The sequence below is a fragment of the Ranitomeya imitator genome, chromosome 10 (genome assembly GCF_032444005.1).
Source record: "Ranitomeya imitator isolate aRanImi1 chromosome 10, aRanImi1.pri, whole genome shotgun sequence".
In the NCBI taxonomy this organism is placed as follows: Eukaryota; Metazoa; Chordata; class Amphibia; order Anura; family Dendrobatidae; genus Ranitomeya; species Ranitomeya imitator.
In genome coordinates this window covers 144,910,180-144,935,836 of record NC_091291.1, presented here as the reverse complement: position 1 = coordinate 144,935,836, position 25,657 = coordinate 144,910,180, and the positions used below count along the sequence as shown (strand labels likewise).

Below are 25,657 nucleotides of genomic sequence, written 5' to 3'. Positions count from 1 at the left end.
TCCTCTCTCCGCGCTCTTCTGTCCTCTTTCCTCTCTCCGCGCTCCTCTGTTCTCTCTGCGCTCCTCTTTCCGCTCTCCGTGCTCCTCTGTCCTCTCTCCGTGCTCCTCTGTCCTCGTTCCTCTCTCCGCGCTCCTCTTTCCTCTCTCCATGCTCCTATGTCCTCTTTCCTCTCTCCACGCTCCTCTGTCCTCTCTCTGCGCTCCTCTTTCCTCTCTCCACGCTCCTCTATCCTCTCTCCGTGCTCCTCTGTCCTCTCTCTGCGCTCCTCTGTCCTCTTTCCTCTCTCCGTGCTCCTCTGTCCTCTCTCTGCGCTCCTCTGTCCTCTTTCCTCTCTCCGCGCTCCTCTGTCCTTTTTCCTCTCTCCGCGCTCCTCTGTCCTCTCTCCGCACTCCTCTGTCCACTCTCCGCGCTCCTCTGTCCTCTTTCCTCTCTTTGCACTTCTCTGTCCTCTCTCCGTGCTCCTCTGTCCTCTCTCTGCGCTCCTCTGTCCTCTTTCCTCTCTCCGTGCTCCTCTGTCTTCTCTCTGCGCTCCTCTGTCCTCTTTCCTCTCTCCGCGCTCCTCTGTCCTTTTTCCTCTCTCCGCGCTCCTCTGTCCTTTTTCCTCTCTCCGCGCTCCTCTGTCCTCTCTCCGCACTCCTCTGTCCACTCTCCGCGCTCCTCTGTCCTCTTTCCTCTCTTTGCACTTCTCTGTCCTCTCTCCGTGCTCCTCTGTCCTTGTTCCTCTCTCCGTGCTCCTCTGTCCTCTTTCCTCTCTCCGCGTTCCTCTGTCCTCTTTCCTCTCTCCGCGCTCCTCTGTCCTCTTTCCTCTCTCCGCGCTCCTCTGTTCTCTCTGCGCTCCTCTTTCCGCTCTCCGTGCTCCTCTGTCCTCTCTCCGTGCTCCTCTGTCCTCGTTCCTCTCTCCGCGCTCCTCTTTCCTCTCTCCATGCTCCTATGTCCTCTTTCCTCTCTCCACGCTCCTCTGTCCTCTCTCTGCGCTCCTCTTTCCTCTCTCCACGCTCCTCTATCCTCTCTCCGTGCTCCTCTGTCCTCTCTCTGCGCTCCTCTGTCCTCTTTCCTCTCTCCGTGCTCCTCTGTCCTCTCTCTGCGCTCCTCTGTCCTCTTTCCTCTCTCCGCGCTCCTCTGTCCTCTTTCCTCTCTGCGCTCCTCTGTCCTCTTTCCGCGCTCCTCTGTCCTCTCTTCGCGCTCCTCTTTCCTCTCTCCGCACTCCTCTGTCATCTCTCCGCGCTCCTCTGTCATCCTTCCGCGTTCCTCTGTCATCTCTCCGCGTTCCTCTGTCATCTCTCCGCGTTCCTCTGTCATCTCTCCGCGCTCCTCTGTCATCCCTCCACGCTCCTGTCGTCTCAGCGCTCCTCTGTCATCTCTCCGCGCTCCTCTGTTTTCTCTCCGCGCTCCTCTGTCCTCTCTCCGCGCTCCTCTGTCCTCTCTCCGCGCTCCTCTGTCCTCTCTCCGCGCTCCTCTGTCCTCTCTCCGCGCTCCTCTGTCCTCTCTCCGCGCTCCTCTGTCCTCTCTCCGCGCTCCTCTGTCCTCTATCGGCTCTCCTCTGTTATCTCTCCACGCTCCTGTCGTCTCTCCGCGCTCCTCTGTCGTCTCTCCGCGCTCCTCTGTCGTCTCTCCGCGCTCCTCTGTCGTCTCTCCGCGCTCCTCTGTCATCTCTCGGCGCTCCTCTGTTCTCTCTGCGCTCCTCTTTCCGCTCTCCGTGCTCCTCTGTCCTCTCTCCGTGCTCCTCTGTCCTCGTTCCTCTCTCCGCGCTCCTCTTTCCTCTCTCCATGCTCCTATGTCCTCTTTCCTCTCTCCACGCTCCTCTGTCCTCTCTCCGCACTCCTCTGTCCTCTCTCTGCGCTCCTCTGTCCTCTTTCCTCTCTCCGTGCTCCTCTGTCCTCTCTCTGCGCTCCTCTGTCCTCTTTCCTCTCTCCGCGCTCCTCTGTCCTTTTTCCTCTCTCCGCGCTCCTCTGTCCTCTCTCCGCACTCCTCTGTCCACTCTCCGCGCTCCTCTGTCCTCTTTCCTCTCTTTGCACTTCTCTGTCCTCTCTCCGTGCTCCTCTGTCCTCTCTCTGCGCTCCTCTGTCCTCTTTCCTCTCTCCGTGCTCCTCTGTTTTCTCTCTGCGCTCCTCTGTCCTCTTTCCTCTCTCCGCGCTCCTCTGTCCTTTTTCCTCTCTCCGCGCTCCTCTGTCCTTTTTCCTCTCTCCGCGCTCCTCTGTCCTCTCTCCGCACTCCTCTGTCCACTCTCCGCGCTCCTCTGTCCTCTTTCCTCTCTTTGCACTTCTCTGTCCTCTCTCCGTGCTCCTCTGTCCTTGTTCCTCTCTCCGTGCTCCTCTGTCCTCTTTCCTCTCTCCGCGTTCCTCTGTCCTCTTTCCTCTCTCCGCGCTCCTCTGTCCTCTTTCCTCTCTCCGCGCTCCTCTGTTCTCTCTGCGCTCCTCTTTCCGCTCTCCGTGCTCCTCTGTCCTCTCTCCGTGCTCCTCTGTCCTCGTTCCTCTCTCCGCGCTCCTCTTTCCTCTCTCCATGCTCCTATGTCCTCTTTCCTCTCTCCACGCTCCTCTGTCCTCTCTCTGCGCTCCTCTTTCCTCTCTCCACGCTCCTCTATCCTCTCTCCGTGCTCCTCTGTCCTCTCTCTGCGCTCCTCTGTCCTCTTTCCTCTCTCCGTGCTCCTCTGTCCTCTCTCTGCGCTCCTCTGTCCTCTTTCCTCTCTCCGCGCTCCTCTGTCCTCTTTCCTCTCTGCGCTCCTCTGTCCTCTTTCCGCGCTCCTCTGTCCTCTCTTCGCGCTCCTCTTTCCTCTCTCCGCACTCCTCTGTCATCTCTCCGCGCTCCTCTGTCATCCTTCCGCGTTCCTCTGTCATCTCTCCGCGTTCCTCTGTCATCTCTCCGCGTTCCTCTGTCATCTCTCCGCGCTCCTCTGTCATCCCTCCACGCTCCTGTCGTCTCAGCGCTCCTCTGTCATCTCTCCGCGCTCCTCTGTTTTCTCTCCGCGCTCCTCTGTCCTCTCTCCGCGCTCCTCTGTCCTCTCTCCGCGCTCCTCTGTCCTCTCTCCGCGCTCCTCTGTCCTCTCTCCGCGCTCCTCTGTCCTCTCTCCGCGCTCCTCTGTCCTCTCTCCGCGCTCCTCTGTCCTCTCTCCGCGCTCCTCTGTCCTCTATCGGCTCTCCTCTGTTATCTCTCCACGCTCCTGTCGTCTCTCCGCGCTCCTCTGTCGTCTCTCCGCGCTCCTCTGTCGTCTCTCCGCGCTCCTCTGTCGTCTCTCCGCGCTCCTCTGTCATCTCTCGGTGCTCCTCTGTTATCCCTCCCCGCTCCTGTCGTCTCTCCGCGCTCCTCTGTCGTCTCTCCGCGCTCCTCTGTCGTCTCTCCGCGCTCCTCTGTCTTCTCTCCGCGCTCCTCTGTCATCTCTCAGCGCTCCTCTGTCATCTCTCCGCGCTCCTCTGTTATCCCTCCACGCTCCTGTCGTCTCTCCGCGCTCCTCTGTCGTCTCTCCGCGCTCCTCTGTCGTCTCTCCGCGCTCCTCTGTCGTCTCTCCGCGCTCCTCTGTCGTCTCTCCGCGCTCCTCTGTCGTCTCTCCGCGCTCCTCTGTCGTCTCTCCGCGCTCCTCTGTCGTCTCTCCGCGCTCCTCTGTCGTCTCTCCGCGCTCCTCTGTCTCTCCGCGCTCCTCTGTCGTCTCTCCGCGCTCCTCTGTCGTCTCTCCGCGCTCCTCTGTTGTCTCTCCGCGCTCCTCTGTCGTCTCTCCGCGCTCCTCTGTCTCTCCGCGCTCCTCTGTCGTCTCTCCGCGCTCCTCTGTCGTCTCTCCGCGCTCCTCTGTCGTCTCTCCGCGCTCCTCTGTCGTCTCTCCGCGCTCCTCTGTCGTCTCTCCGCGCTCCTCTGTCGTCTCTCCGTGCTCCTCTTTCCTCCCTCCGCGCTCCTCTGTCCTAACTCCGTGCTCCTCTGTCCTCTCTCTGCGCTCCTCTGTCCTCTCTCTGCGCTCCTCTGTCCTCTCTCCGCGCTCCTCTGTCATCCCTCCGCGCTCCTCTGTCCTCTCTCCGCGCTCCTCTGTCCTAACTCCGTGCTCCTCTGTCATCCCTCCGCGCTCCTCTCTCCGCGCTCCTCTGTCCTCTCTCCGCGCTCCTCTGCCCCTTTGATCTGCCTCCGCGCTCATCCAGGCAGCCGTGGTTATCCTCCCCGAGAACAGAAGGATTGGGCATGTTGGAACGTAACAGTCCGTTCCTGCTTTCCCCCATTGCCCTGTAGAGGCCGGTCCTCGTCCTCCATTTGTTTCACGGCGAATTATAGAATTGGCAGGAAAGAAATGACTGTAAATCGCTGCTTCTCCTCTCATTCTGTACATAAATGGCCATAAATCTTTTTTGTACTTCACCATTTTCCATTTGACCAGTTTTTGGAATTGATTGACCCTAAATATAGAAGACGAAATCCTGAAATCGTCACCTAGGAAGGAGAAGCAAATTCATCATAATCCCTTAAATGAGAACTGGGCTCATAGACAAGAAGGACGTTTTACACTGCGGTCTGACGGGACATTCATCACCCTGGATGGAGGCTGGATGGCGCACTACTGTCATGGGTGGGATGCTGGGGGTTGTAGTATGAGGTCACTAAGTGGGTCAGAAGACAAGTATGACACATGGCAGCAGACAACTGTCAGATAAAGGGTTAATTAGTGCTTGACACAATGTATGGTTTAGAGGTCAAGTGCAAGATTACAAGGTCGTGACGGAGCGGAAGCCGGAATCTGCGGTTTACAAGTTTTATTAGTCGCTTAATTTTCAGAAAGAGGTGCATTTATGAAAAAAATAGAGCAGAAACATTCAGGAAGGAAATTTAAGGTAGAAACTTCCCCAGCACTTTGCAGCTCCTACTTTTGTATGACAGTCTGCAGTTTCAAAGCAGCCGAAATCAGCAGAACCTTGAATGCTGCTTTGGATGTGACTGGAGAACTATAGGACATAATGGATTTAATTAGTGTAGAGATCTTGAGCAGTGTTGATCCGCTGTGCCATTGTCGGTCATCATAGAATGAATTCATTTCCTTGTCACTAATGAGAGATGATCTATGTATTAATGTAGATCACGGCGCAATCCACAGCGGAAGCCTGAAATCTCATTAATCAGTGGTGCATGTGGATATAAAAAGTCTACACACCCATAGTAAAATCTCAGGTTTTTGTCATGTAAAAAAAAAATCATCTGAAGAATAATCATTTCATTTATCTCCAACATTTAATGTTATGTCCAAAGTCCAGGTGATCCTTTGTTGGAGGTCTTTGTTTGGGACCCCCACTGATCCTGACAAAAGGTCTCTGAGTGTGATCTTCACTTGTCCCATAGAGAATGAATAGAAAAGCAATGTGCATGCACATGACATTTCTGCAAGGCATCACCAATCCTGTGGTTTAGACTTGGACAAAGTGAGGCTCGAGGCCTTATCCGGCCCTTCAGCTAGGCCTGTCTGGCCAAAAGGCTGGAAACAGTGGCACACTACACCATACAGTTGCCCCCTCATACCATGTCTCAATTTTACTTCTATCTGCATTCTTGGTGTGGGAATAGAATGGAGGTACAAGATGCGATTTGCTCCCTTTTCCACCATTTAGTCTCCACACTGCAACCGTGATCACATCATTTATTGGGCCCGCTGTGCTGAGCTTCAGTGCAAACGCCGCATAGACCAGAGTATCGCAACTGGGGAATGGGGCAAAATGAGTAGGATTTTTTTTTTTTTAATTTTCAGTACTTGGGGACAATTGTAGTTCCATCATAATGTGTATGCAAATCTTTGGGGACATCATACTGTGTGGGAGCTGTGTAATCTATAATGTGTGTGTGGAACTGTGGGACATCATACTGTGTGTGAGGACATCATACTGTGTGTGAGGACATCATACTGTGTGTGAGGACATCATACTGTGTGTGAGGACATCATACTGTGTGTGAGGACATCATACTGTGTGTGAGGACATCATACTGTGTGTGAGGACATCATACTGTGTGTGAGGACATCATACTGTGTGCAGAGCTGTGAGGACATCATACTGTGTGTGAGGACATCATACTGTGTGTGAGGACATCATACTGTGTGTGAGGACATCATACTGTGTGTGAGGACATCATACTGTGTGTGAGGACATCATACTGTGTGCGGAGCTGTGAGGACATATTGTGTGCAGAGCTGTGAGGATATCATACTGTGTGTGAGGACATCATACTGTGTGTGAGGACATCATACTGTGTGTGAGGACATCATACTGTGTGTGAGGACATCATACTGTGTGTGAGGACATCATACTGTGTGTGAGGACATCATACTGTGTGTGAGGACATCATACTGTGTGTGAGGACATGATACTGTGTGTGAGGACATCATACTGTGTGTGAGGACATCATACTGTGTGTGAGGACATCATACTGTGTGTGAGGACATCATACTGTGTGTGAGGACATCATACTGTGTGTGAGGACATCATACTGTGTGTGAGGACATCATACTGTGTGTGAGGACATCATACTGTGTGTGAGGACATCATACTGTGTGTGAGGACATCATACTGTGTGTGAGGACATCATACTGTGTGTGAGGACATCATACTGTGTGTGAGGACATCATACTGTGTGTGAGGACATCATACTGTGTGCAGAGCTGTGAGGACATCATACTGTGTGTGAGGACATCATACTGTGTGTGAGGACATCATACTGTGTGTGAGGACATCATACTGTGTGTGAGGACATCATACTGTGTGTGAGGACATCATACTGTGTGTGAGGACATCATACTGTGTGCGGAGCTGTGAGGACATATTGTGTGCAGAGCTGTGAGGATATCATACTGTGTGTGAGGACATCATACTGTGTGTGAGGACATCATACTGTGTGTGAGGACATCATACTGTGTGTGAGGACATCATACTGTGTGTGAGGACATCATACTGTGTGTGAGGACATCATACTGTGTGTGAGGACATCATACTGTGTGTGAGGACATGATACTGTGTGTGAGGACATCATACTGTGTGTGAGGACATCATACTGTGTGTCGAGCTGTGAGGACATCATACTGTGTGTGGAGCTGTGGAGAAATCATACTGTGTGTGGAGCTGTGGGGACATCACACTGTGTGTGGAGCTGTGAGGACATCATATTGTGTGTGGAGACATCATACTGTGTGTGGAGCTGTGAGGACAGCATACTGTGTGTGGAGCTGTGGGGACATCATACTGTGTGTGGAGCTGTGAGGACAGCATACTGTGTGTGGAGCTGTGGGGACATCATACTGTGGTTGGAGCTGTGGGGACATCATACTGTGGTTTGAGCTGTGGGGACATACTGTGGTTGGAGCTGTGGGAACATCATACTGTGTGTGGAGCTGTGAGGACAGCATACTGTGTGGAGCTGTGAGGACATCATACTTCGTGCGTCGCTGTGAGAACATCATATTGTGTGCAGAGCTGTGAGGACATCATACTGTGTGCGGAGCTGTGAGGACATCATACTGTGTGTGGAGCTGTGAGGACATCATACTGTGGGTGGAGCTGTGAGGACATCATACTGTGTGCGGAGCTGTGAGGACATCATACTGTGTGTAAAGCTGTGAGGAGATTATACTGTGGTGTGGAGACATCATACTGTGTGTGGAGTTGTGAGGACAGCATATTAGGTGTGGAGCTGTGGGGACATCATATTGTGTGTTGAGCTGTGGGGACATCACACTGTGTGCGGAGCTGCGGACATCATATTGTGTGCGGAGCCGTGAGGACATCATACTGTGTGCGGAGCTGTGAGGACATCATACTGTGTGTGGAGCTGTGAGGACATCATACTGTGTGTGGAGCTGTGAGGACATCATACTGTGTGTGGAGCTGTGGGGACATCATACTGTGTGTGGAGCTGTGAGGACAGCATACTGTGTGTGGAGCTGTGAGGACATCATACTGTGTGTGGAGCTGTGGAGACATCATACTGTGTGCGGAGCTGTGAGGACATCATACTGTGTGTGAAGCTGTGAGGACATCATACTGTGTGTCGAGCTGTGAGGACATCATACTGTGTGTGGAGCTGTGGAGACATCATGCTGTGAGGACATCATACTGTGTGTGGAGCTGTGGGGACATCATACGGTTTGTGGAGCTGTGGGGACATCATACTGTGTATGGAGCTGTGAGAACATCATACTTTGTGCAGAGCTGTGAGGACATCATACTGTGTGTAGAGCTGTGAGGACATCATACTGTGTGTGGAGCTGTGGAGACATCATACTGTGTGTGGAGCTGTGGAGACATCATACTGTGTGTGGAGCTGTGGAGACATCATACTGTGTGTGGAGCTGTGAGGACATCATACTGTGTGTCGAGCTGTGAGGACATCATACTGTGTGTGGAGCTGTGGAGACATCATACTGTGTGTGGAGCTGTGGAGACATCATACTGTGTGTGGAGCTGTGAGGACATCATACTGTGTGTCGAGCTGTGAGGACATCATACTGTGTGTGGAGCTGTGGAGACATCATACTGTGTGTGGAGCTGTGGAGACATCATACTGTGTGTGGAGCTGTGGAGACATCATACTGTGTGTGGAGCTGTGAGGACATCATACTGTGTGTCGAGCTGTGAGGACATCATACTGTGTGTGGAGCTGTGGAGACATCATACTGTGTATTGAGCTGTGAGGACATCATACTGTGTGTGGAGCTGTGGGGACATCATACGGTTTGTGGAGCTGTGGGGACATCATACTGTGTGTAGAGCTGTGGGGACATCATACTGTGTATGGAGCTGTGAGAACATCATACTGTGTGTAGAGCTGTGAGGACATCATACTGTGTTGGTACTGCATAGTCCATAATGTGTGGGGCTGGGGCTATCAGCACGCTCCGACACATTGATTGACAGCTCATTCTGCTGTGCATCCGTGCAGTGCAACCTGTCAATCAGAATTATTATCTTGTGATGGGAGGATTCTGGTTCTTTAGATTCTTTTCCATACAGTGACTTCTATGCAGTGCAAGGTTACAGTCTATGCATCGATGAGCGGTAACGTGCAGTGAATATTTCTTATATCCAGTGATAAGCAGCAGTGTTCTAGCATATGCTGTACTGGGTTCTGACCAGCTTGGAGAATACAACCCCTGCCAAAATTTATGTAATCACCGGCCTTGGAGGATGTTCATTCAGTTGTTTAATTTTGTTGAAAAAAGCAGATCACAGACATGGCACAAAACTAAAGTCATATCAAATGGCAACTTTCTGGCTTTAAGAAGCACTAAAAGAAATCAAGAACAAAAAATGTGGGAGTCAGTAATGGTTACTTTTTTTAACCAAGCATAGGGAGAAAATTATGGAATCACTCAATTTTGAGGAACAAATTATGGAATCATGAAAAACAATCAAAAAAAAACCTCTAACACATCACTAGTACACATCACCAGTATTTTGTTGCACCACCTCTGGCTTTTCTAACAGCTTGCAGTCTCTGAGGCCTGGACTTAATGATTGTCACACAGGACTCTTCATCAATCTGCCTCCAACTTCCCCTGATTGCTGTGGCCAGATCAGTTTTGCAGGTTGGATTCTTGTCGTGGACCATTTTCTTCAACTTCCACCAAAGAGTTTCAATTGGATTGAGATCCGGACTATTTGCAGGCCATGACATTGACCTTATGTGGCTTTTTTCAAGGAATGTTTTCACAGCTTTTGCTCTATGGCAGGATGCATTATCATATTGACAAATGATTTCATCATCCCCAAACATCCTTTCAATTGGTGGGATAAGAAAAGTGTCCAAATTATCAACATAAACTTGTGCATTTATTGAAGATGTAATGACAGCCATCTCCCCAGTGCCTTTACCTGACATGCAGCCCCATATCATCAATGACTATGGAAATTTGCATGTTCTCTTCAGACAGTCATCTTTATAAATCTCATTGGAACGGCACTAATGTTCCAGCATCATCACCTTGCCCAATGCTGATTCGTGATTCATCACTGAATATGACTTTCATCCAGTCATCCATAGTCCACGATTGCTTTTCCTCAGCCCATTGTAACCTTGTTTTTTCTGTTTAGGTGTTAATGATGGCTTTCATTTAGCTTTTCTGTATGTAAATCCCATTTCCTTTAGGTGGTTTATTACAGTTTGTTTGCAGACGTTGACTCCAGTTTCCACCCATTCGTTCCTCATTTGTTTTGTTGTGCATTTCTTGTTTTGGAGACATATTGCTTGAAGTTTCCGGTCTTGACGCTTTGATTTCTTCCTTGGTCTACCAGTTTATTTGCCTTTAGCAACCTTCCCATGTTGTTTGTATTTGGTCCAGATTTTGACACAGCTGACTGTGAACAACCAACATTTTTTACAACATTGCATGATAATCCTCTCCTTTGTTTCAATTGACCTCTCTCCTGTTGGAGCCATGATTCATGTCAGTCCACTTGGTGCAACAGCTCTCCAAGGTGTGATCACTCCTTTTAAGATGCAGACTAACGAGGAGATCTAATTTGATGCAGGTGTTAGTTTTGGGTATGAAAACTTACAGGGTGATTCCATAATTTCTCCCTTATGCTTGGTTAAAAAAGTAACCATTACTGACTGCCACATTTTTTTTCTTGATTTTTTTTTTAGTGCTTCTTAAAGCCAGAAAGTTGCCATTTGATATGACTTTAGTTTTGTGCCATGTCTGTGATCTTTTTTTCTACAAAATTAAACACCTGAATGAACATCCTCCAAGGCCGGTGATTCCATAATTTTTGCCAGGGGTTGTGGTATCCATTGAGCTTACTGTATCCAGGGACAATGTAACCAGCCCAGAGCAGGTTTATAAACGGGACAAGGTCATAGCTGGATGTCTTCCTGGAGCAGAACAATATTGTATCATACAATTAGGTTCTGTAGAAGGACGTAGATCTGGGGATTTATTATGATGGAATATAGGCTGAACTGGATGGACAAATGTCTTTTTTCGGCCTTACTAACTATGTTACTATGTTACTATAGCGGTAAACGAGAACCTTGTCACTCATTGACACCAAGCAGTGATCCTTAAGATTAAATACACTTATTCTACAGCTTCAGATTTTTTTTTTATTACAGAGTGATTATCATTTATTTATTTCAAACTGATCAATTCCTTTAATTAAAGGAGAATGTCATTCATCGCTCTGAGTGGGCCCCGATCCTCTACTTCCAGTCCTTATGGGGTGCACAGCTTCACTTTAAGGTGGACCTCTGTGCCCCCTCCAACCCCTCTGTCTTCCTTGTAAAATTCCATCATTGTCATTATTATAAATGACTCCATAAACATGAGATCTCTTAATCTTCGCCTCCATGCTTTGATCACGGAGCGCCCCGGAGAGCTGCAGTCAATGGAAAGTTTAATGCGCCAATTGTGCTCATTAAAGTCGGATCCTATTGTGCGTCCTCGGCGTTCTGTATCATTGGTGCCTTATTAGTGCAACGTTCTCTCCTACATCTGTATGTGATCCGGCGGAGACGCACAGCAGCGACAGATTAGTCTGATCCATTACTGGAAACTTTACAAAGCTGATGCTGCTCCCCCGAAGTCCCCTGAATTACAGGGGGTCTCTTGTCTTAAGTGCTGAAAGTGAAAATTCTACATTCAGCAATGTTTTTATTACTTTAGGGGATTTCTGCACATGCTGGACCCCGTAGCTCACTTACAGCTGCACCTGATAACTTTGTGCTCAGAAGCCATTTCACTGCTTGTCAGGATGCGGACAGATCGTGTCAGTTTTTCGTGGGGCGAAGCGCATGTGTGAGGCGGGTGCCACCGGGCTGTGGTACAGGGATGACAGGAATTCTTGGGGACCAGCCTGAGCCGCCAGTTCAGTCTGAGTTTTGATTATTAACAATATATCACTGCTCATATTTGGTGCAATAGAAGAAATCAAAAACCCGGAGGTCAAGATTAATGGAACGAGCAGGAGACGGTGCTCATTGAGGAGCTTCGTTATTATAAAGGCGGCCAAAACTGAGGAAAGCGGGAGAGAGACGACCGGTAATGATTCGGTTCACACGGGTCATTCTGTACCGCACCAACCCTCGGCCCAATTAGACCCCGACACAGAAGCTCAGTATCATATGCAGAGTCTGCCGAACGCCGGAAACTTCTACAGACTCCATGATTGCATTGCTTTTTCCATCACAATCAGAAAAATATACAGTATAAATTTCACGCCCGACGTGTCCAGCCATTACTGTACAGTCGGGGACCCTGTGACGTGTCCCGCCATTACTGTACAGTCGGGGACCCTGTGACGTGTCCAGCCATTACTGTACAATCCGGGGACCCTGTGACGTGTCCGGCCATTACTGTACAGTCCGGGGACCCTGCAGCGTGTCTGGCCATTACTGTGCAGTCCGGGAACCCTGTGATGTCTGGCCATTACTGTGCAGTCCTAGGATCCTGTGACGTGTCTAGCCACTACTGTACAGTTCGGGGACCCTGCAGCGTGTCCGGCCATTACTGTGCAGTCCGGGAACCCTGTGATGTCTGGCCATTACTGTACAGTCCTAGGACCCTGTGACGTGTCCGGCCACTACTGTACAGTTCGGGGACCCTGCAGCGTGTCTGGCCATTACTGTACAGTCCGGTGACCCTGTGACGTGTCCAGCCATTACTGTACAGTCCGGGGACCTCGTGACGTGTCCGGCCATTACTGTACAAGTCGGGGACCCTGTGACGTGTCCAGCCATTACTGTACAGTCTGGGGACCCTGTGACGTGTCCAGCCATTACTGTACAGTCCGGGAACCCTGCGACGTGTCCGGCCATTACTGTACAGTCCGGGGACCCTGCAGCGTGTCTGGCCATTACTGTACAATCCTAGGACCCTGTGATGTGTCCGGTCATTACTGTACAGTCCTAGGACCCTGTGACGTGTCTGGCCATTACTGTAAAGTCCGGGAACCCTGCGATGTGTCCAGACATTACTGTACAGTCCAGGGACCCTGTGATCTGTCTGGCCATTACTGTGCAGTCCTAGGACCCTGTGACGTGTCCGGTCATTACTGTACAGTCCTAGGACCCAGTGATGTGTCTGGCCATTACTGTGCAGTCCGGGAACCCTGTGATGTGTCTGGCCATTACTGTGCAGTCCTAGGACCCTGTGACGTGTCTAGCCACTACTGTACAGTTCTGGGACCCTGCAGTGTGTCCGGCCATTACTGTACAGTCCGGGGACCTTGTGATGTGTCTGGCCATTAATGTACAGTCCTAGGACCCTGTGACGTGTCCGGCCACTACTGTACAGTTCGGGGACCCTGCAGCGTGTCTGGCCATTACTGTACAGTCCGGGGACCTTGTGATGTGTCTGGCCATTACTGTACAGTCCGGGGACCCTGCGGCGTGTCCGGCCATTACTATACAGTCTGGGGACCCTGCGACGTGTCCGGCCACTACTGTACAGCCCGGGGACCCTGCAGCGTGTCGGCCTTTACTGTACAGTCCGAGGACCCTGCGGTGTGTCTGGCCATTACTGTACATTCCGAGGAACCTGCGGTGTGTCCGGCCATTATTGTACAGTCCGAGGACCCTGCGGTGTGTCCGGCCATTACTGTACAGTCCGAGGACCCGGCGTTGTGTCTGGCCATTACTGTACAGTCCGGGGACCCTGCGGCGTGTCCGGCCATTACTGTACAGTCCGAGGACCCTGCGGTGTCCGGCCATTACTGTACAGTCCGAGAACCCTGTGACGTCTCTGGCTATTACTGTACAGTCTGGGGACCCTGTGACGTGTCCGGCCATTACTATACAGTCCGAGGACCCTGCAGTGTCCGGCCATTACTGTACAGTCCGAGGACCCTGCAGTGTCCGGCCATTACTATACAGTCCGAGGACCCTGCAGTGTCCGGCCATTACTGTACAGTCCGAGGACCCTGCAGTGTCCGGCCATTACTGTACAGTCCGGGGACCCTGCGGTGTCTGGCCATTACTGTACAGTCTGGGGACCCTGCGGTGTCCGGCCATTACTGTACAGTCCGAGGACCCTGCGGTGTCCGGCCATTACTATACAGTCCGAGGACCCTGTGACGTCTCTGGCCATTACTGTACAGTCTGGGGACCCTGCGGTGTCCGGCCATTACTATACAGTCCGAGGACCCTTCGGTGTCCGGCCATTACTGTACAGTCCGAGGACCCTGTGACGTCTCTGGCCATTACTGTACAGTCTGGGGACCCTGTGACGTCTCTGGCCATTACTGTACAGTCTGGGGACCCTGTGACGTGTCTGGCCATTACTGTACAGTCCGGGGACCCTGCAGTGTCCGGCCATTACTGTACAGTCCGGGGACCCTGTGACGTGTCTGGCCATTACTGTACAGTCTGGGGACCCTGTGACGTGTCTGGCCATTACTGTACAGTCCGGGGACCCTGCAGTGTCTGGCCATTACTGTACAGTCCGGGGACCCTGTGACGTGTCCGGCCATTATTGTACAGTCCGAGGACCCTTCGGTGTCCGGCCATTACTGTACAGTCCGGGGACCCTGCAGTGTCCGGCCATTACTGTACAGTCCGGGGACCCTGCGGTGTCCGGCCATTACTGTACAGTCCGAGGACCCTGCGGTGTCCGGCCATTACTGTACAGTCCGAGGACCCTGTGACGTCTCTGGCCATTACTGTACAGCCTGGGGACCCTGTGACGTCTCTGGCCATTACTGTACAGCCTGGGGAAACTGTGACGTGTCTGGCCATTACTGTACAGTCCGGGGACCCTGCAGCGGATCCTGCATCCAGAGGTGACATTATAGGATTATTATGGCGGATCCTGGTGACTGCACATCCTGATCCCTTACAGCCTCCGGGAGCTGATGACATGGAGACATCACCTGCCTCCGGCAGGAGCTGAGTGACCGGCTCATCTTGTCCCCGCAGTAGGCACGTTCTCATCAGATGCAGATCTGATGACATTATCTGCGCCTCGGCTATTTCCCGCCATCTCCTGCTTCACTGGTTTTGATAAATGGCTTTAATCGTCACTCAGAACATAGCGGCTGCGATACGGAAAGACCGCAAAATATTGACCGTGGGAGGAAAGGGCGTGATGGCGCGTTCTGTGCGCGGAGATAATGACCTCAGCGGCAAAGTGATCCCCGCTCCGCACGGCGTCATACGGCTCCGCGTAAAGAAGCATCAAAGACCCAGCCTCCTATGGAAAGACGATGAATACCGGGAGGATGGGAGTGATGTGCCTCATCTCCTTGCTTTATGTAGTAGGATCAAGGATGATGGGGGTTTTAGTTCTCTTAGCTGGGATTAAACTAAAAAAATGAGCAGAAATCAGAAGAATCGTGAGGAATTGTGTCCAATAAATGCGTAATATGGCGGCTATTATGGCAGCAAGATTGATGGGTACGTGTAACATAGTAACATAGTAACATAGTAACATAGTTAGTAAGGCCGAAAAAAGACATTTGTCCATCCAGTTCAGCCTATATTCCATCATAATAAATCCCCAGATCTACGTCCTTCTACAGAACCTAATAATTGTATGATACAATATTGTTCTGCTCCAGGAAGACATCCAGGCCTCTCTTGAACCCCTCGACTGAGTTCGCCATCACCACCTCCTCAGGCAAGCAATTCCAGATTCTCACTGCCCTAACAGTAAAGAATCCTCTTCTATGTTGGTGGAAAAACCTTCTCTCCTCCAGACGCAAAGAATGCCCCCTTGTGCCCGTCACCTTCCTTGGTATAAACAGATCCTCAGCGAGATATTTGTATTGTCCCCTTATATACTTATACATGGTTATTAGATCGCCCCTCAGTCGTCTTTTTTCTAGACTAAATAATCCTAATTTCGCTAATCTATCTGGGTATTGTAGTTCTCCCATCCCCTTTACGTGTACCCCACAATATATGCCGTATACCGCCCCTGGAGGTTACCTGCGGCCATATTGTTCGATGTCAGGCCCGGTTATATATCTACAGCAGTATATACCGTATACTGCCCCTGGAGGTGACCTGCAGCCATATTATCTGGTGTCTGGCCCCGGTTGTATATCTACAGCAGTATATACCGTATACCACCCCTGGAGGTGACCTGCGGCCAAATTGTCCAATGTCAGGCCCCGGTTATATATCTACAGCAGTATATACCGTATACCACCTCTGGAGGTGACCTGAGGCCAAATTGTCCGATGTCAGGCCCCGGTTATATATCTACAGCAGTATATACCGTATACCACCTCTGGAGGTGACCTGCGGCCAAATTGTCCGATGTCAGGCCCCGGTTATATATCTACAGCAGTATATACCGTATACCACCTCTGGAGGTGACCTGCGGCCATATTGCCTGGTGTCTGGCCCCGGTTATGTATCTACAGCAGTATATACCGTATACCACCCCTGGAGGTGACCTGCGGCCATATTGCCTGGTGTCTGGCCCCCGGTTATGTATCTACAGCAGTATATACCGTATACCACCCCTGGAGGTGACCTGCGGCCATATTGTCCGATGTCAGGCTCCGGTTATATATCTACAGCAGTATATACCGTATAATAATAATAATAATCTTTATTTATATAGCGCCAACATATTCCGCAGCGCTTTACAGTTTAACAGTTTCAAACACAAAAGTCATAAGCAACAACGTTAACAATACAATAATTAAAGCAAAATAAGCCGCCCCTGCTCGTGAGAGCTTACAATCTACAATGAGGTGGGGGAGATACAAAGTACAGGTGTGTATTTACAATGATGTATTTACAATGAGGGTCCGGCCATCTTCAGGGGGTGGGGGATAGATGGGGATAGTGAATGGGCTACACACACACAAACATAACATAACTTTGATTAGTGAACGTGATAGGCCGCTCTGAACAAATGTGTTTTGAGCGAGCGCCTAAAACTATGCAAATTATGGATGGTCCTAATATCTTGGGGTAGAGCATTCCAGAGGATTGGCGCAGCACGGGAGAAGTCTTGGAGTCGGGAGTGGGAGGTACGGATTAGTGCAGAGGTTAATCGAAAGTCATTTGCAGAGCGCAGCGGTCGGCTAGGCCGATAGACAGAAATGAGGGAGATGTATGGGGGGCCGCACTGTGCAGAGCTTTGTGGGTGAGAACAAGTACTTTGAATTGTATCCTGTAATGAATGGGTAGCCAGTGTAACGACTGGCGAAGAGCGGACACGTCCCAGTAACGATTAGCCAGATGGACGACCCTGGCTGCTGCATTAAGGATGGACTGGAGTGGGGAAAGTCGAGTGAAGGGGAGGCCAATTAATAGAGCATTACAGTAGTCCAGGCGGGAGTGGATCAGGGCGACAGTGAGGGTTAGTGAGGGTTTTAGCTCACTCCTGGAGGTGACCTGCGGCCATATTGCCTGGTGTCTGTCCCCGGTTACGGTATGTATCTACAGCAGTATATACCGTATACCACCCCAGGAGGTGACCTGCGGCCATATTGCCTGGTGTCTGGCCCCGGTTATGTATCTACAGCAGTATATACCGTATACCCCCCTGGATCCTGTGGTCTCTATGGCTTCCCCGGCTTTGCGCTACGCGGGGAGATTCATCACGCTCCGTTATGTCGCCATCTGGGAGCTATTAACCTATTTCTAGATAAGCAGAGAGCGTAATCTCACCTGTCTAATGAGATACCGGAGAAATTAATATTTTAAGAATCGAACATGAGGCGTAAAATATCGCACAACAAGGCGCAGTAATTACGGCTTCTAGCTGCTGGCGCGCTTCTTCCCACATAATTATTAGCATTTAGCCGACGCGCTTGTTTCCCAGAGGATGATGGGAGTAATCCATAGCGCAGCCCGGATCGTGCTGGTCAGATAATGAGCAGTGCTCGGCCGCCCCCCATTACCATCATCACTAATGGCAGACATTTCCTTCATATTTCCCCAATAGCGGAGGAGCTGACCCAGATCTGAGATCACAGGGATCATTTCCATCCCTAGAACCTGTAGAAAAGCAGCCAGAAAAAAGATAAATGCTGCCATTAAAAGCGGGCGTAACTCCTCCCACTGTGGGGTAGCGAATCTGTCACTGTCCCCATTGTACGATGAAAGGTTCTGCAGCTCGTCTAATTGACAAGGTCTCATTTCTTCACCATTTTAGGATCTCTGATTTCTGTAAATGAATGAAAACACTCTTGAAAGTTGGTATTTAGTTACTAAATATCTGTCTTGAAAATAGATTGCACAGCTGAGGGTTTGTTACAATTGTATCTTGTGCAGACGCTCCTCTGAGTGTAAAGGGGGCAAAATATATTTGTGGGAAGAGGAATTTCTGCTCCAATGATGGAAGGTGGAAGGTTTCAGCTACGCTGTTACATTGTTTCAACTATCGGAACAAGGGGGAGATCTGTGTCTGGACTGGATACAACTGTAGCAGCTGCTCAGCTGTGACAAGTATTAGGCTATGTTCACACATTGCGTTTTTTCAGCGTTTTTTATTCCAGTTTCCAGCTGCGTTTTACAGTGCCAGCAAAGTCTATGCGATTTCAGAAATCTCATGCACACACCTTGTTTTTTTTGTCCTCAGTATTTTGTGCAATACCTTATTTTTTGCCAAATGCAGCATGCCGCTTCTTTCAGCATTTTCTTAGCGTTTTCACCCATTAAAAGCAACGAGCAGTGGAAAAAGGCTGCAAACACACAGCTTTTCGTTTTTGCTGCTTTTTTTGGTGCCAAAACCTGATGAAGCAAAATCGGAATTTTTTTAGGGTTTAAACTTTGAGCATGCATAAGAGACAGATCTACAAAAAACACAGAACAAAAACTAAACTAAGCAAAACCTGTCTCTTAATGCCAAGAAAGCAAGTTTTGCCTATTGAAAAAAAAAATGCATCCAAAACTCAATGTGTGAACATAGCCTAAGGCGGGTTTCATGCTGTGTTCTGCTTGTGTCCTCTGTGGACGTTCAGTGGAGGCCCCTGTCACAATAATGTGAATATGCCATGTTTGAGTATTTACCAAAGTTTACAAGACACGCTGCGGGCCATTCCGACCCCCCTCTTCTCGCTCTGCCTGCTGTTTGTGTTTACGTGCAATCCAAGACCCCTCATTTTCCCTCCCACCAAAAGAATCTTTATAGCTCTATGCTGGGCAGACAATTCTCCCAAGACTCCTCATTCCCCCCTCCCATCGAATACTGGCCAAAACTGGTACTATTTTTGTTGAGATTCTTTGTTCTATTAATGTGATATATAGTGGCACCGATCTGGGCTAGGGATATAAGAATTATATATTCCGGATGTCCATCGATAGATCTTTCACTCACCAAAAGCGCTAGCAGCTAAACGCATCGAGGTCAAAGCGTGGATTTCTCTATAAGTGGTTCATGTAAGTATGCCATGCTTACACTTAAAAGAATCGCCTCGACGTGGTGCACCTCGGGAACCTGGTGTGTTTCGTATACAAGATTCATACAGCGAGATGTGCGTAAAAATAGTTTTCATATTCTAAGTAAAGGGGAGGTGTCGGCCTCTAAGTGATGTCATCGCAGGGGGAGTGCCTGGGTTTTAGGCTAAGAAACAAGTAGTGAAGCGAACAGTTTTCTGAAGTCTTTTTGCCTGGGGTCCAGCTGCTATATAGGTGTGACATGCATCTAGATGTGTGCATCCTACAATGCCCACAGGCCAGCCATAATGATATGAATTGATCTGAACGCTATTTAAGTGTTTTTTCATTTTTAATCCTTTTTTTTTTATTTGTAATTGTAATGTACACATGATTTTGTCTTTTTTTAAATATCTTTTTATACCTTGTAAACACTGCCTACCTTTTTTGGAGTAAAATATAAAATTACTAGCTTTGTCTCTCCTTGCTCTAAAAAACTGTCACGTCCTCTGAAGTGAATTGCGCTACTGCTTTGAGTTGGCTCCGGACCAGTTAATCATTAGGAAATCGGAGCTGATGGCAGCATACTTTGTTCTGTGCGTTTGGGAGGCTTTGTAGCGACGGCGGCATTGATAATTATTGTTCCTGCCTGGATGGGAGTAGTTATATCACCCTTGCTGCAGCGTGCCCAATAGCCAGTACATAGCAGGCAGCCTTTCTGGCGACAAATTACCCTAGGTGCAATACCATCAATGACCTGAGGGTAAGGGGGGCGCCAGAGAGCTGCAAGTTCCAAACTGGAAGTGAGATATAGATAAATCCCCTTCAGAAAGAACCAGGTGTGAGTGGTGGGGTGATAAAGGTATCTTCCCCGTGAACCGTGACAGATTGGTGGGATCCCTGACATATCCTGTGGGATTCGTGACAACCCCTAACTGATATTTGTCCCCCATAGACTCCCCCAGATAAAAAGGAGTAGTAGTAGTAGTACAATCTACTGGCCAGAAGCCAAAAAAAGCACTGGATGTCTCCTGAATGGGGCCAGGAGGTCCGTGTAGTGCACACTGGAGGATCCCTCCTGGCGCCTCTAGCACTGTACACCAGTGAGGCTCTGAGAAAAGATGTGAAATGTGTCCATTTACTGTCAGAAAGCTGTGATCTTATGAGAAATTAAAACACAAAGTATATTGGAAGGTTTATGTACTTATTTGTGCAATGTCCTCTCTCAGCGCGATTTTCCCAGCTATTTTGATGCACAAGTGGGGGGTCATAAAGGACGGAGAGTTACAGGGAGGGCGGGAAGGTGCAGGGAGGATGGGAAGGCGCAGGGAGGATGGAGAGGCGCAGGTAGGATGGAGAGGCGCAGGGAGGATGGAGAGGCGCAGGGAGGATGGAGAGGCGCAGGGAGGATAGAGAGGCGCAGGGAGGATAGAGAGGTGCAGGAAGGACCGTGAGGACACTGCTTCTCTCGTTACTTATTTTATTAAATGACCATCTCCTCGTCCTTAATTTGCATCCGGTGTTGTGGGTGAAATCGTCCTCAATGTGTCTCCTCACCCAGAACGTGTCCATACTAATTATGGACTTGGAAGAATCAGGATAATTGTGTCTGGACACATTCAGGGTGTTTTGGGGCAAGGGTCACTGATCAGGGGAAGCAGGATCAGAGTCTTCCTGACTTGGCTGCCTGTCTTGTGTTGGTTTACCCAATAGTGGGTACACATTGTATAACCCTACATCCCGTTATCTGGTGCCCGTCTACATCCCGTTATCTGGTCCCTGCCTACATCTCGTTATCTGGTGCCCGCCTACATCCCGTTATCTCGTGCCTGCTACATCTCGTTATCTGGTCCCTGCCTACATCCCGTTATCTGGTGCCTGCCTACATCCCGTTATCTGGTGCCTGCCTACATCCCGTTATCTGGTGCCTGCCTACATCCCGTTATCTAGTGCCCTCCTACATCCCGTTATCTGGTGCCCACCTACATCCCATTATCTGGTGCCCGCCTACATCCCATTATCTGGTGCCCGCCTACATCCCATTATCTGGTGCCCGCCTACATCCCATTATCTGGTGCCCGCCTACATCCCATTATCTGGTGCCCGCCTACATCCCGTTATCTGGTGCCCGCCTACATCTTGTTGTCTGGTGCCCGCCTACATCCTCTTATCTGGTGCCCGCCTACATCCCGTTATCTGGTGCCCGCCTACATCCCGTTATCTGTTGCCCGCCTACATCCCGATATCTGGTGCCTGCCTACATCCCCTTATCTTGTGCCCGCCTACATCCCGTTATCTGGTGCCTGCCTACATCCCGTTATCTGGTGCCCGCCTACATCCCGTTATCTGGTGCCTGCCTACATCCCGTTATCTGGTGCCTGCCTACATCCCGTTATCTGGTGCCCGCCTACATCCCCTTATCTTGTGCCTGCTACATCCCATTATCTTGTGCCCGCCTACATCCCGTTATCTGGTGCCTGCCTACATCCCGTTATCTGGTGCCTGCCTACATCCCGTTATCTGGTGCCTGCCTACAGCCCGTTATCTGATGCCTGCTACATCCCGTTATCTGGTGCCTACCTACATCCCATTATCTTGTGCCCGCCTACATCCCGTTATCTGGTGCCTGCCTACATCCCGTTATCTGGTGCCTGCCTACATCCCGTTATCTGGTGCCCGCCTACATCCCCTTATCTTGTGCCTGCTACATCCCATTATCTTGTGCCCGCCTACATCCCGTTATCTGGTGCCTGCCTACATCCCGTTATCTGGTGCCTGCCTACATCCCGCTATCTGGTGCCTGCCTACAGCCCGTTATCTGATGCCTGCTACATCCCGTTATCTGGTGCCCACCTACATCCTGTTATCTGGTGCCCGCCTACATCCTGGACACCCCCACTCTTCAAGGGCCGAACCTTTAGCATTTTATAATCCTATGGTCCCTATTAGGTAGTGGCAGCCCAATGCCGGTGTCGGGCACAGCAGTATTGTTGTATTGTGCCGCCTGCACAGTCACCTCGCTATATAGCTGTAAAGAGACACCCCAAGTATATGGACACACCCCAATGCACTTCCAGGCTAATTTGCATGTGTCTTCGAAGCTTGATTTCTCAGCGCTGGCTCATCTGATAAGTACCTGACCGGTATGAATATTGGACCTATACCGCCATAATACACAGGTCCCCCTTATAACTGGGCCGAGCGCCGTGCACTGAGCTGTAATGTCCTCATCTCGGGGGCAGACGGGCGGATTCTCCTGAGAGGGAAGATGGAAGCTCTGCGGGCACCGAGTAGACAGCAGCAGAGCACGGACGGGTAACACTTCTGTAGAGGTTCGGTGCCAGAATCGAGGGCACACGTTGTTCCCACAGCTCGCCAGGGACTATGAGGCACTTGTCACTGGCGGTAATGCTCAGACCCCTCCTGGGTAAATTAACACGTTACAATGTGAAACCAAACTTCCAGAGGTTGGACTGGACGAAGCGTCCCCGCCGGCAGATCGCACTCCAGAACCTTCACTGTGATTGCAATTTTAAGTGATTCAGTGTGAACGTGTGTGATTCTGCCGCAGTCACTGGAGACTTGTAATTCTCCGCAGTGAAGGACACTTCACCCCACACCGGATAATTATGCATTTGGGATCTGAACCCCAGAGGGCCAACATTGATTGTAATGGCGGCGTGGAACATTCTCTGGGCTCTGTTCCCTCTTTCATCACCATTTCACCTTTACAGTTGGATACAAGAATGTGGAACTTTGGAAATATTTGTCTTTATCTTGGCTTTTCTCCAGTCACATCCAGAGCTGCGCTCCCAATTCTGCTGTTTCTGTGATGCAACTATAGTTAACACCAATATTTTCTTTCCTTTTCCTTCATGAATCATGAGTCCCAATTTTGCTTAAACACAGTTACTACTACTCCCATCAGCAAACGTCTGCTGCCGCCAATAACAGTGAGAGCAGGAGCGGCTGATGGGAGTATTCATCAGGCGGTGCCTGCGCTCTAAAGAATAATAATAAAAAAAACGGTATGGGTTCCCCTGTATTTTGGATAATCAGCCAAGCTAAAGCTGAAAGCTGGCTGGCTGGTATTCTCAGGCTGGTAAGGGGCCATGGATATTGACCCCACGGCTGAGACTTTTTCTCCCTATGCTTAAACTGATCTCACAGAGGTCCCTGCAGTAACCTTGATGATGTCACCGCTAGTCACTGATGCTGCGCTCGCAGCAGCTCATTCACCAGTGGTTCTCAACCTGGACAGTCGCATCTTGGCACCAGGGCCGGCTCCAGGTTTTTGTGGGCCCTGGTCGGAAGAATCTCAGTGGACCCCATTAACACATACCACAATTCATGATGAGCACATTCGGCAGACAAATATCGGTATAGTGCAATGCCAAATATTTCACTTCTTACATTACATGAGTGATATCAATAGCTCAGAGACCGAACAGTATAGTCTCCATACAACATTATGGACAACACATAGTCCTCCATACACAATAATGAGTCCCATATATTGCTCCATACAGCATAATGGACCCCATATAATATAATGGGCCCCATATATTGTTCCATACAGAATAATGAGCCCCATATATTGCTCCATACAGAATAATGAGCCCCATATATTGCTCCCTACAGTATGAGCCCCATATAATGCTCCATACAGAATAATGAGCCCCATATAATGCTTCATACAGAATACTGAGCCCCATATAATGCTCCATACAGTATAATGAGACCCATATATTGCTCCATACAGTATATAATGGGCTCCATCTATTGCTCCATACAATATGATCCCCATATAATTCTCCATACAGTATATCATGGGCCCCATAGATTGCTCCATACAGTATAATGAGCCCATATAATGCTCCATACAGTATATCATGGGCCTCATAAATTGCTTGAATGAGCCTCTTATAATGCTCAATATATAATTGACCCCATAAGATGTTCCATATATATTGGGCCGCATATACTGCTCCATATGTAATTAGCTTCATAAGATGCTTCAAACACTAAAAAAAAATAAAAAAAAAATGAAATCCTCACTTCTCCTCGCTGGCCGCTGCTCTGGACTTCCAGTGTCTGCGTCTTCCGAATCTCTGCGCTGTGACTGTTCAGAGCAGAGGGTGCACAGACGTGATGTCATTGCACCCTCTGACATGAAAGTCACAGTCAGAAGATGCCGCAGCGGAGGAACGGTTAGAGGTACAGACCAAAAGTTTGGACACATCTTCTCATTTAAAGATTTTTCTGTATTTTCATGACTATGGAAATTGTGCATTCAAACTGAAGGCATCAAAACACATGTGGAATTATATACCTCACAAAAAAGTGTGAAACAACTGAAATTATCTCTTATATTCTAGGTTCTTCAAAGTAGCCACCTTTTGCTTTGATGACTGCTTTGCACACTCTTGGCATTCTCTTGATGAGCTTCAAGAGGTAGTCACCGGGAATGGTCTTCCAACAATCTTGAAGGAGTTCCCAGAGATGTTTAGCACTTGTTGGCCCTTTTGCCTTCACTCTGCGGTCCAGCTCACCCCAAACCATCTCGATTGGGTTCAGGTCTGGTGGTCATCTGGTGTAGCACCCCATCACTCTCCTTCTTGGTCAAATAGCCCTTACACAGCCTGGAGATGTGTTTGGAGACATTGTCCTGTTGAAAAATAAATGATGGTCCAACTAAACGCAAACCGGATGGAATAGCATGCCGCTGCAAGATGCTGTGGTAGCCATGCTGGTTCAGTTGTTGAGGAGAGCCATAAGATCAAATACTTAATTAACCTCAAGACATAAGAGATTGAGAGAAGCAACCCATAACGTGTATTGTTTAACCTTACATAAGCTTTCTCAGATCAAAGTGAGACACTAAAGTTGGCTGCCATTTCCTGTATCAGCCATGTGCTTGTATCCAAGATGACGCCCACCCTGATGACCTCATGAATCCACCCACAGTGACGCCCACCTTGATGACCTCATGGACCATGTAACACGTGTTCAGGGGCCGTGTTCAAAAAGTAGGTGTTCGGTAAGGATGCCGAACTTTACACTTCGGGTTTGCCCATCTCTATTCCTGCCACTTTCGACACCGCACCCCTCTGCACCACATGTTTGACTTTGATTGCAGTTCAGTCAGGAGGATGAGATTTATCAAAGTGCCGCACGTATAGTAAAACACTGCTCTTTGTCTGCTTCTTACGGCTACATCCTCAAAATCAAATAATCCGCCAGCACCGAGGGATTCCAGCCCAGACGGCTCCTGCAGCACATACATTTTAAAACAATCGCTAGAGGCGAAAAGAGACGAGCTGAGAGAGAAGCGGCGGCAGAGGAGGTGGCCTGCGGGTCACCCACCATGTCTGACCC

The 25,657-nt window shown here is 49.7% G+C and overlaps 2 protein-coding genes across 5 annotated transcripts in view; one reads left to right on the top strand and one right to left on the bottom strand.

Annotated features, from left to right (window-relative positions):
* The window catches only part of KIRREL3 (kirre like nephrin family adhesion molecule 3), an 800,965-nt gene that overhangs the window by 595,013 nt on the left and 180,295 nt on the right, over positions 1-25,657 (top strand). The gene's annotated exons all lie outside the window — the stretch shown is intronic.
* Positions 227-14,893, bottom strand: LOC138651555 (trichohyalin-like). The gene is made up of 4 exons (XM_069741848.1): positions 14,812-14,893; positions 3,424-4,405; positions 2,017-3,349; positions 227-1,966 (listed from the first exon to the last, which is right to left on the bottom strand). Exons 1-4 carry the CDS (start codon positions 14,891-14,893, stop codon positions 227-229), a joined length of 4,137 nt encoding a protein of 1,378 aa, XP_069597949.1.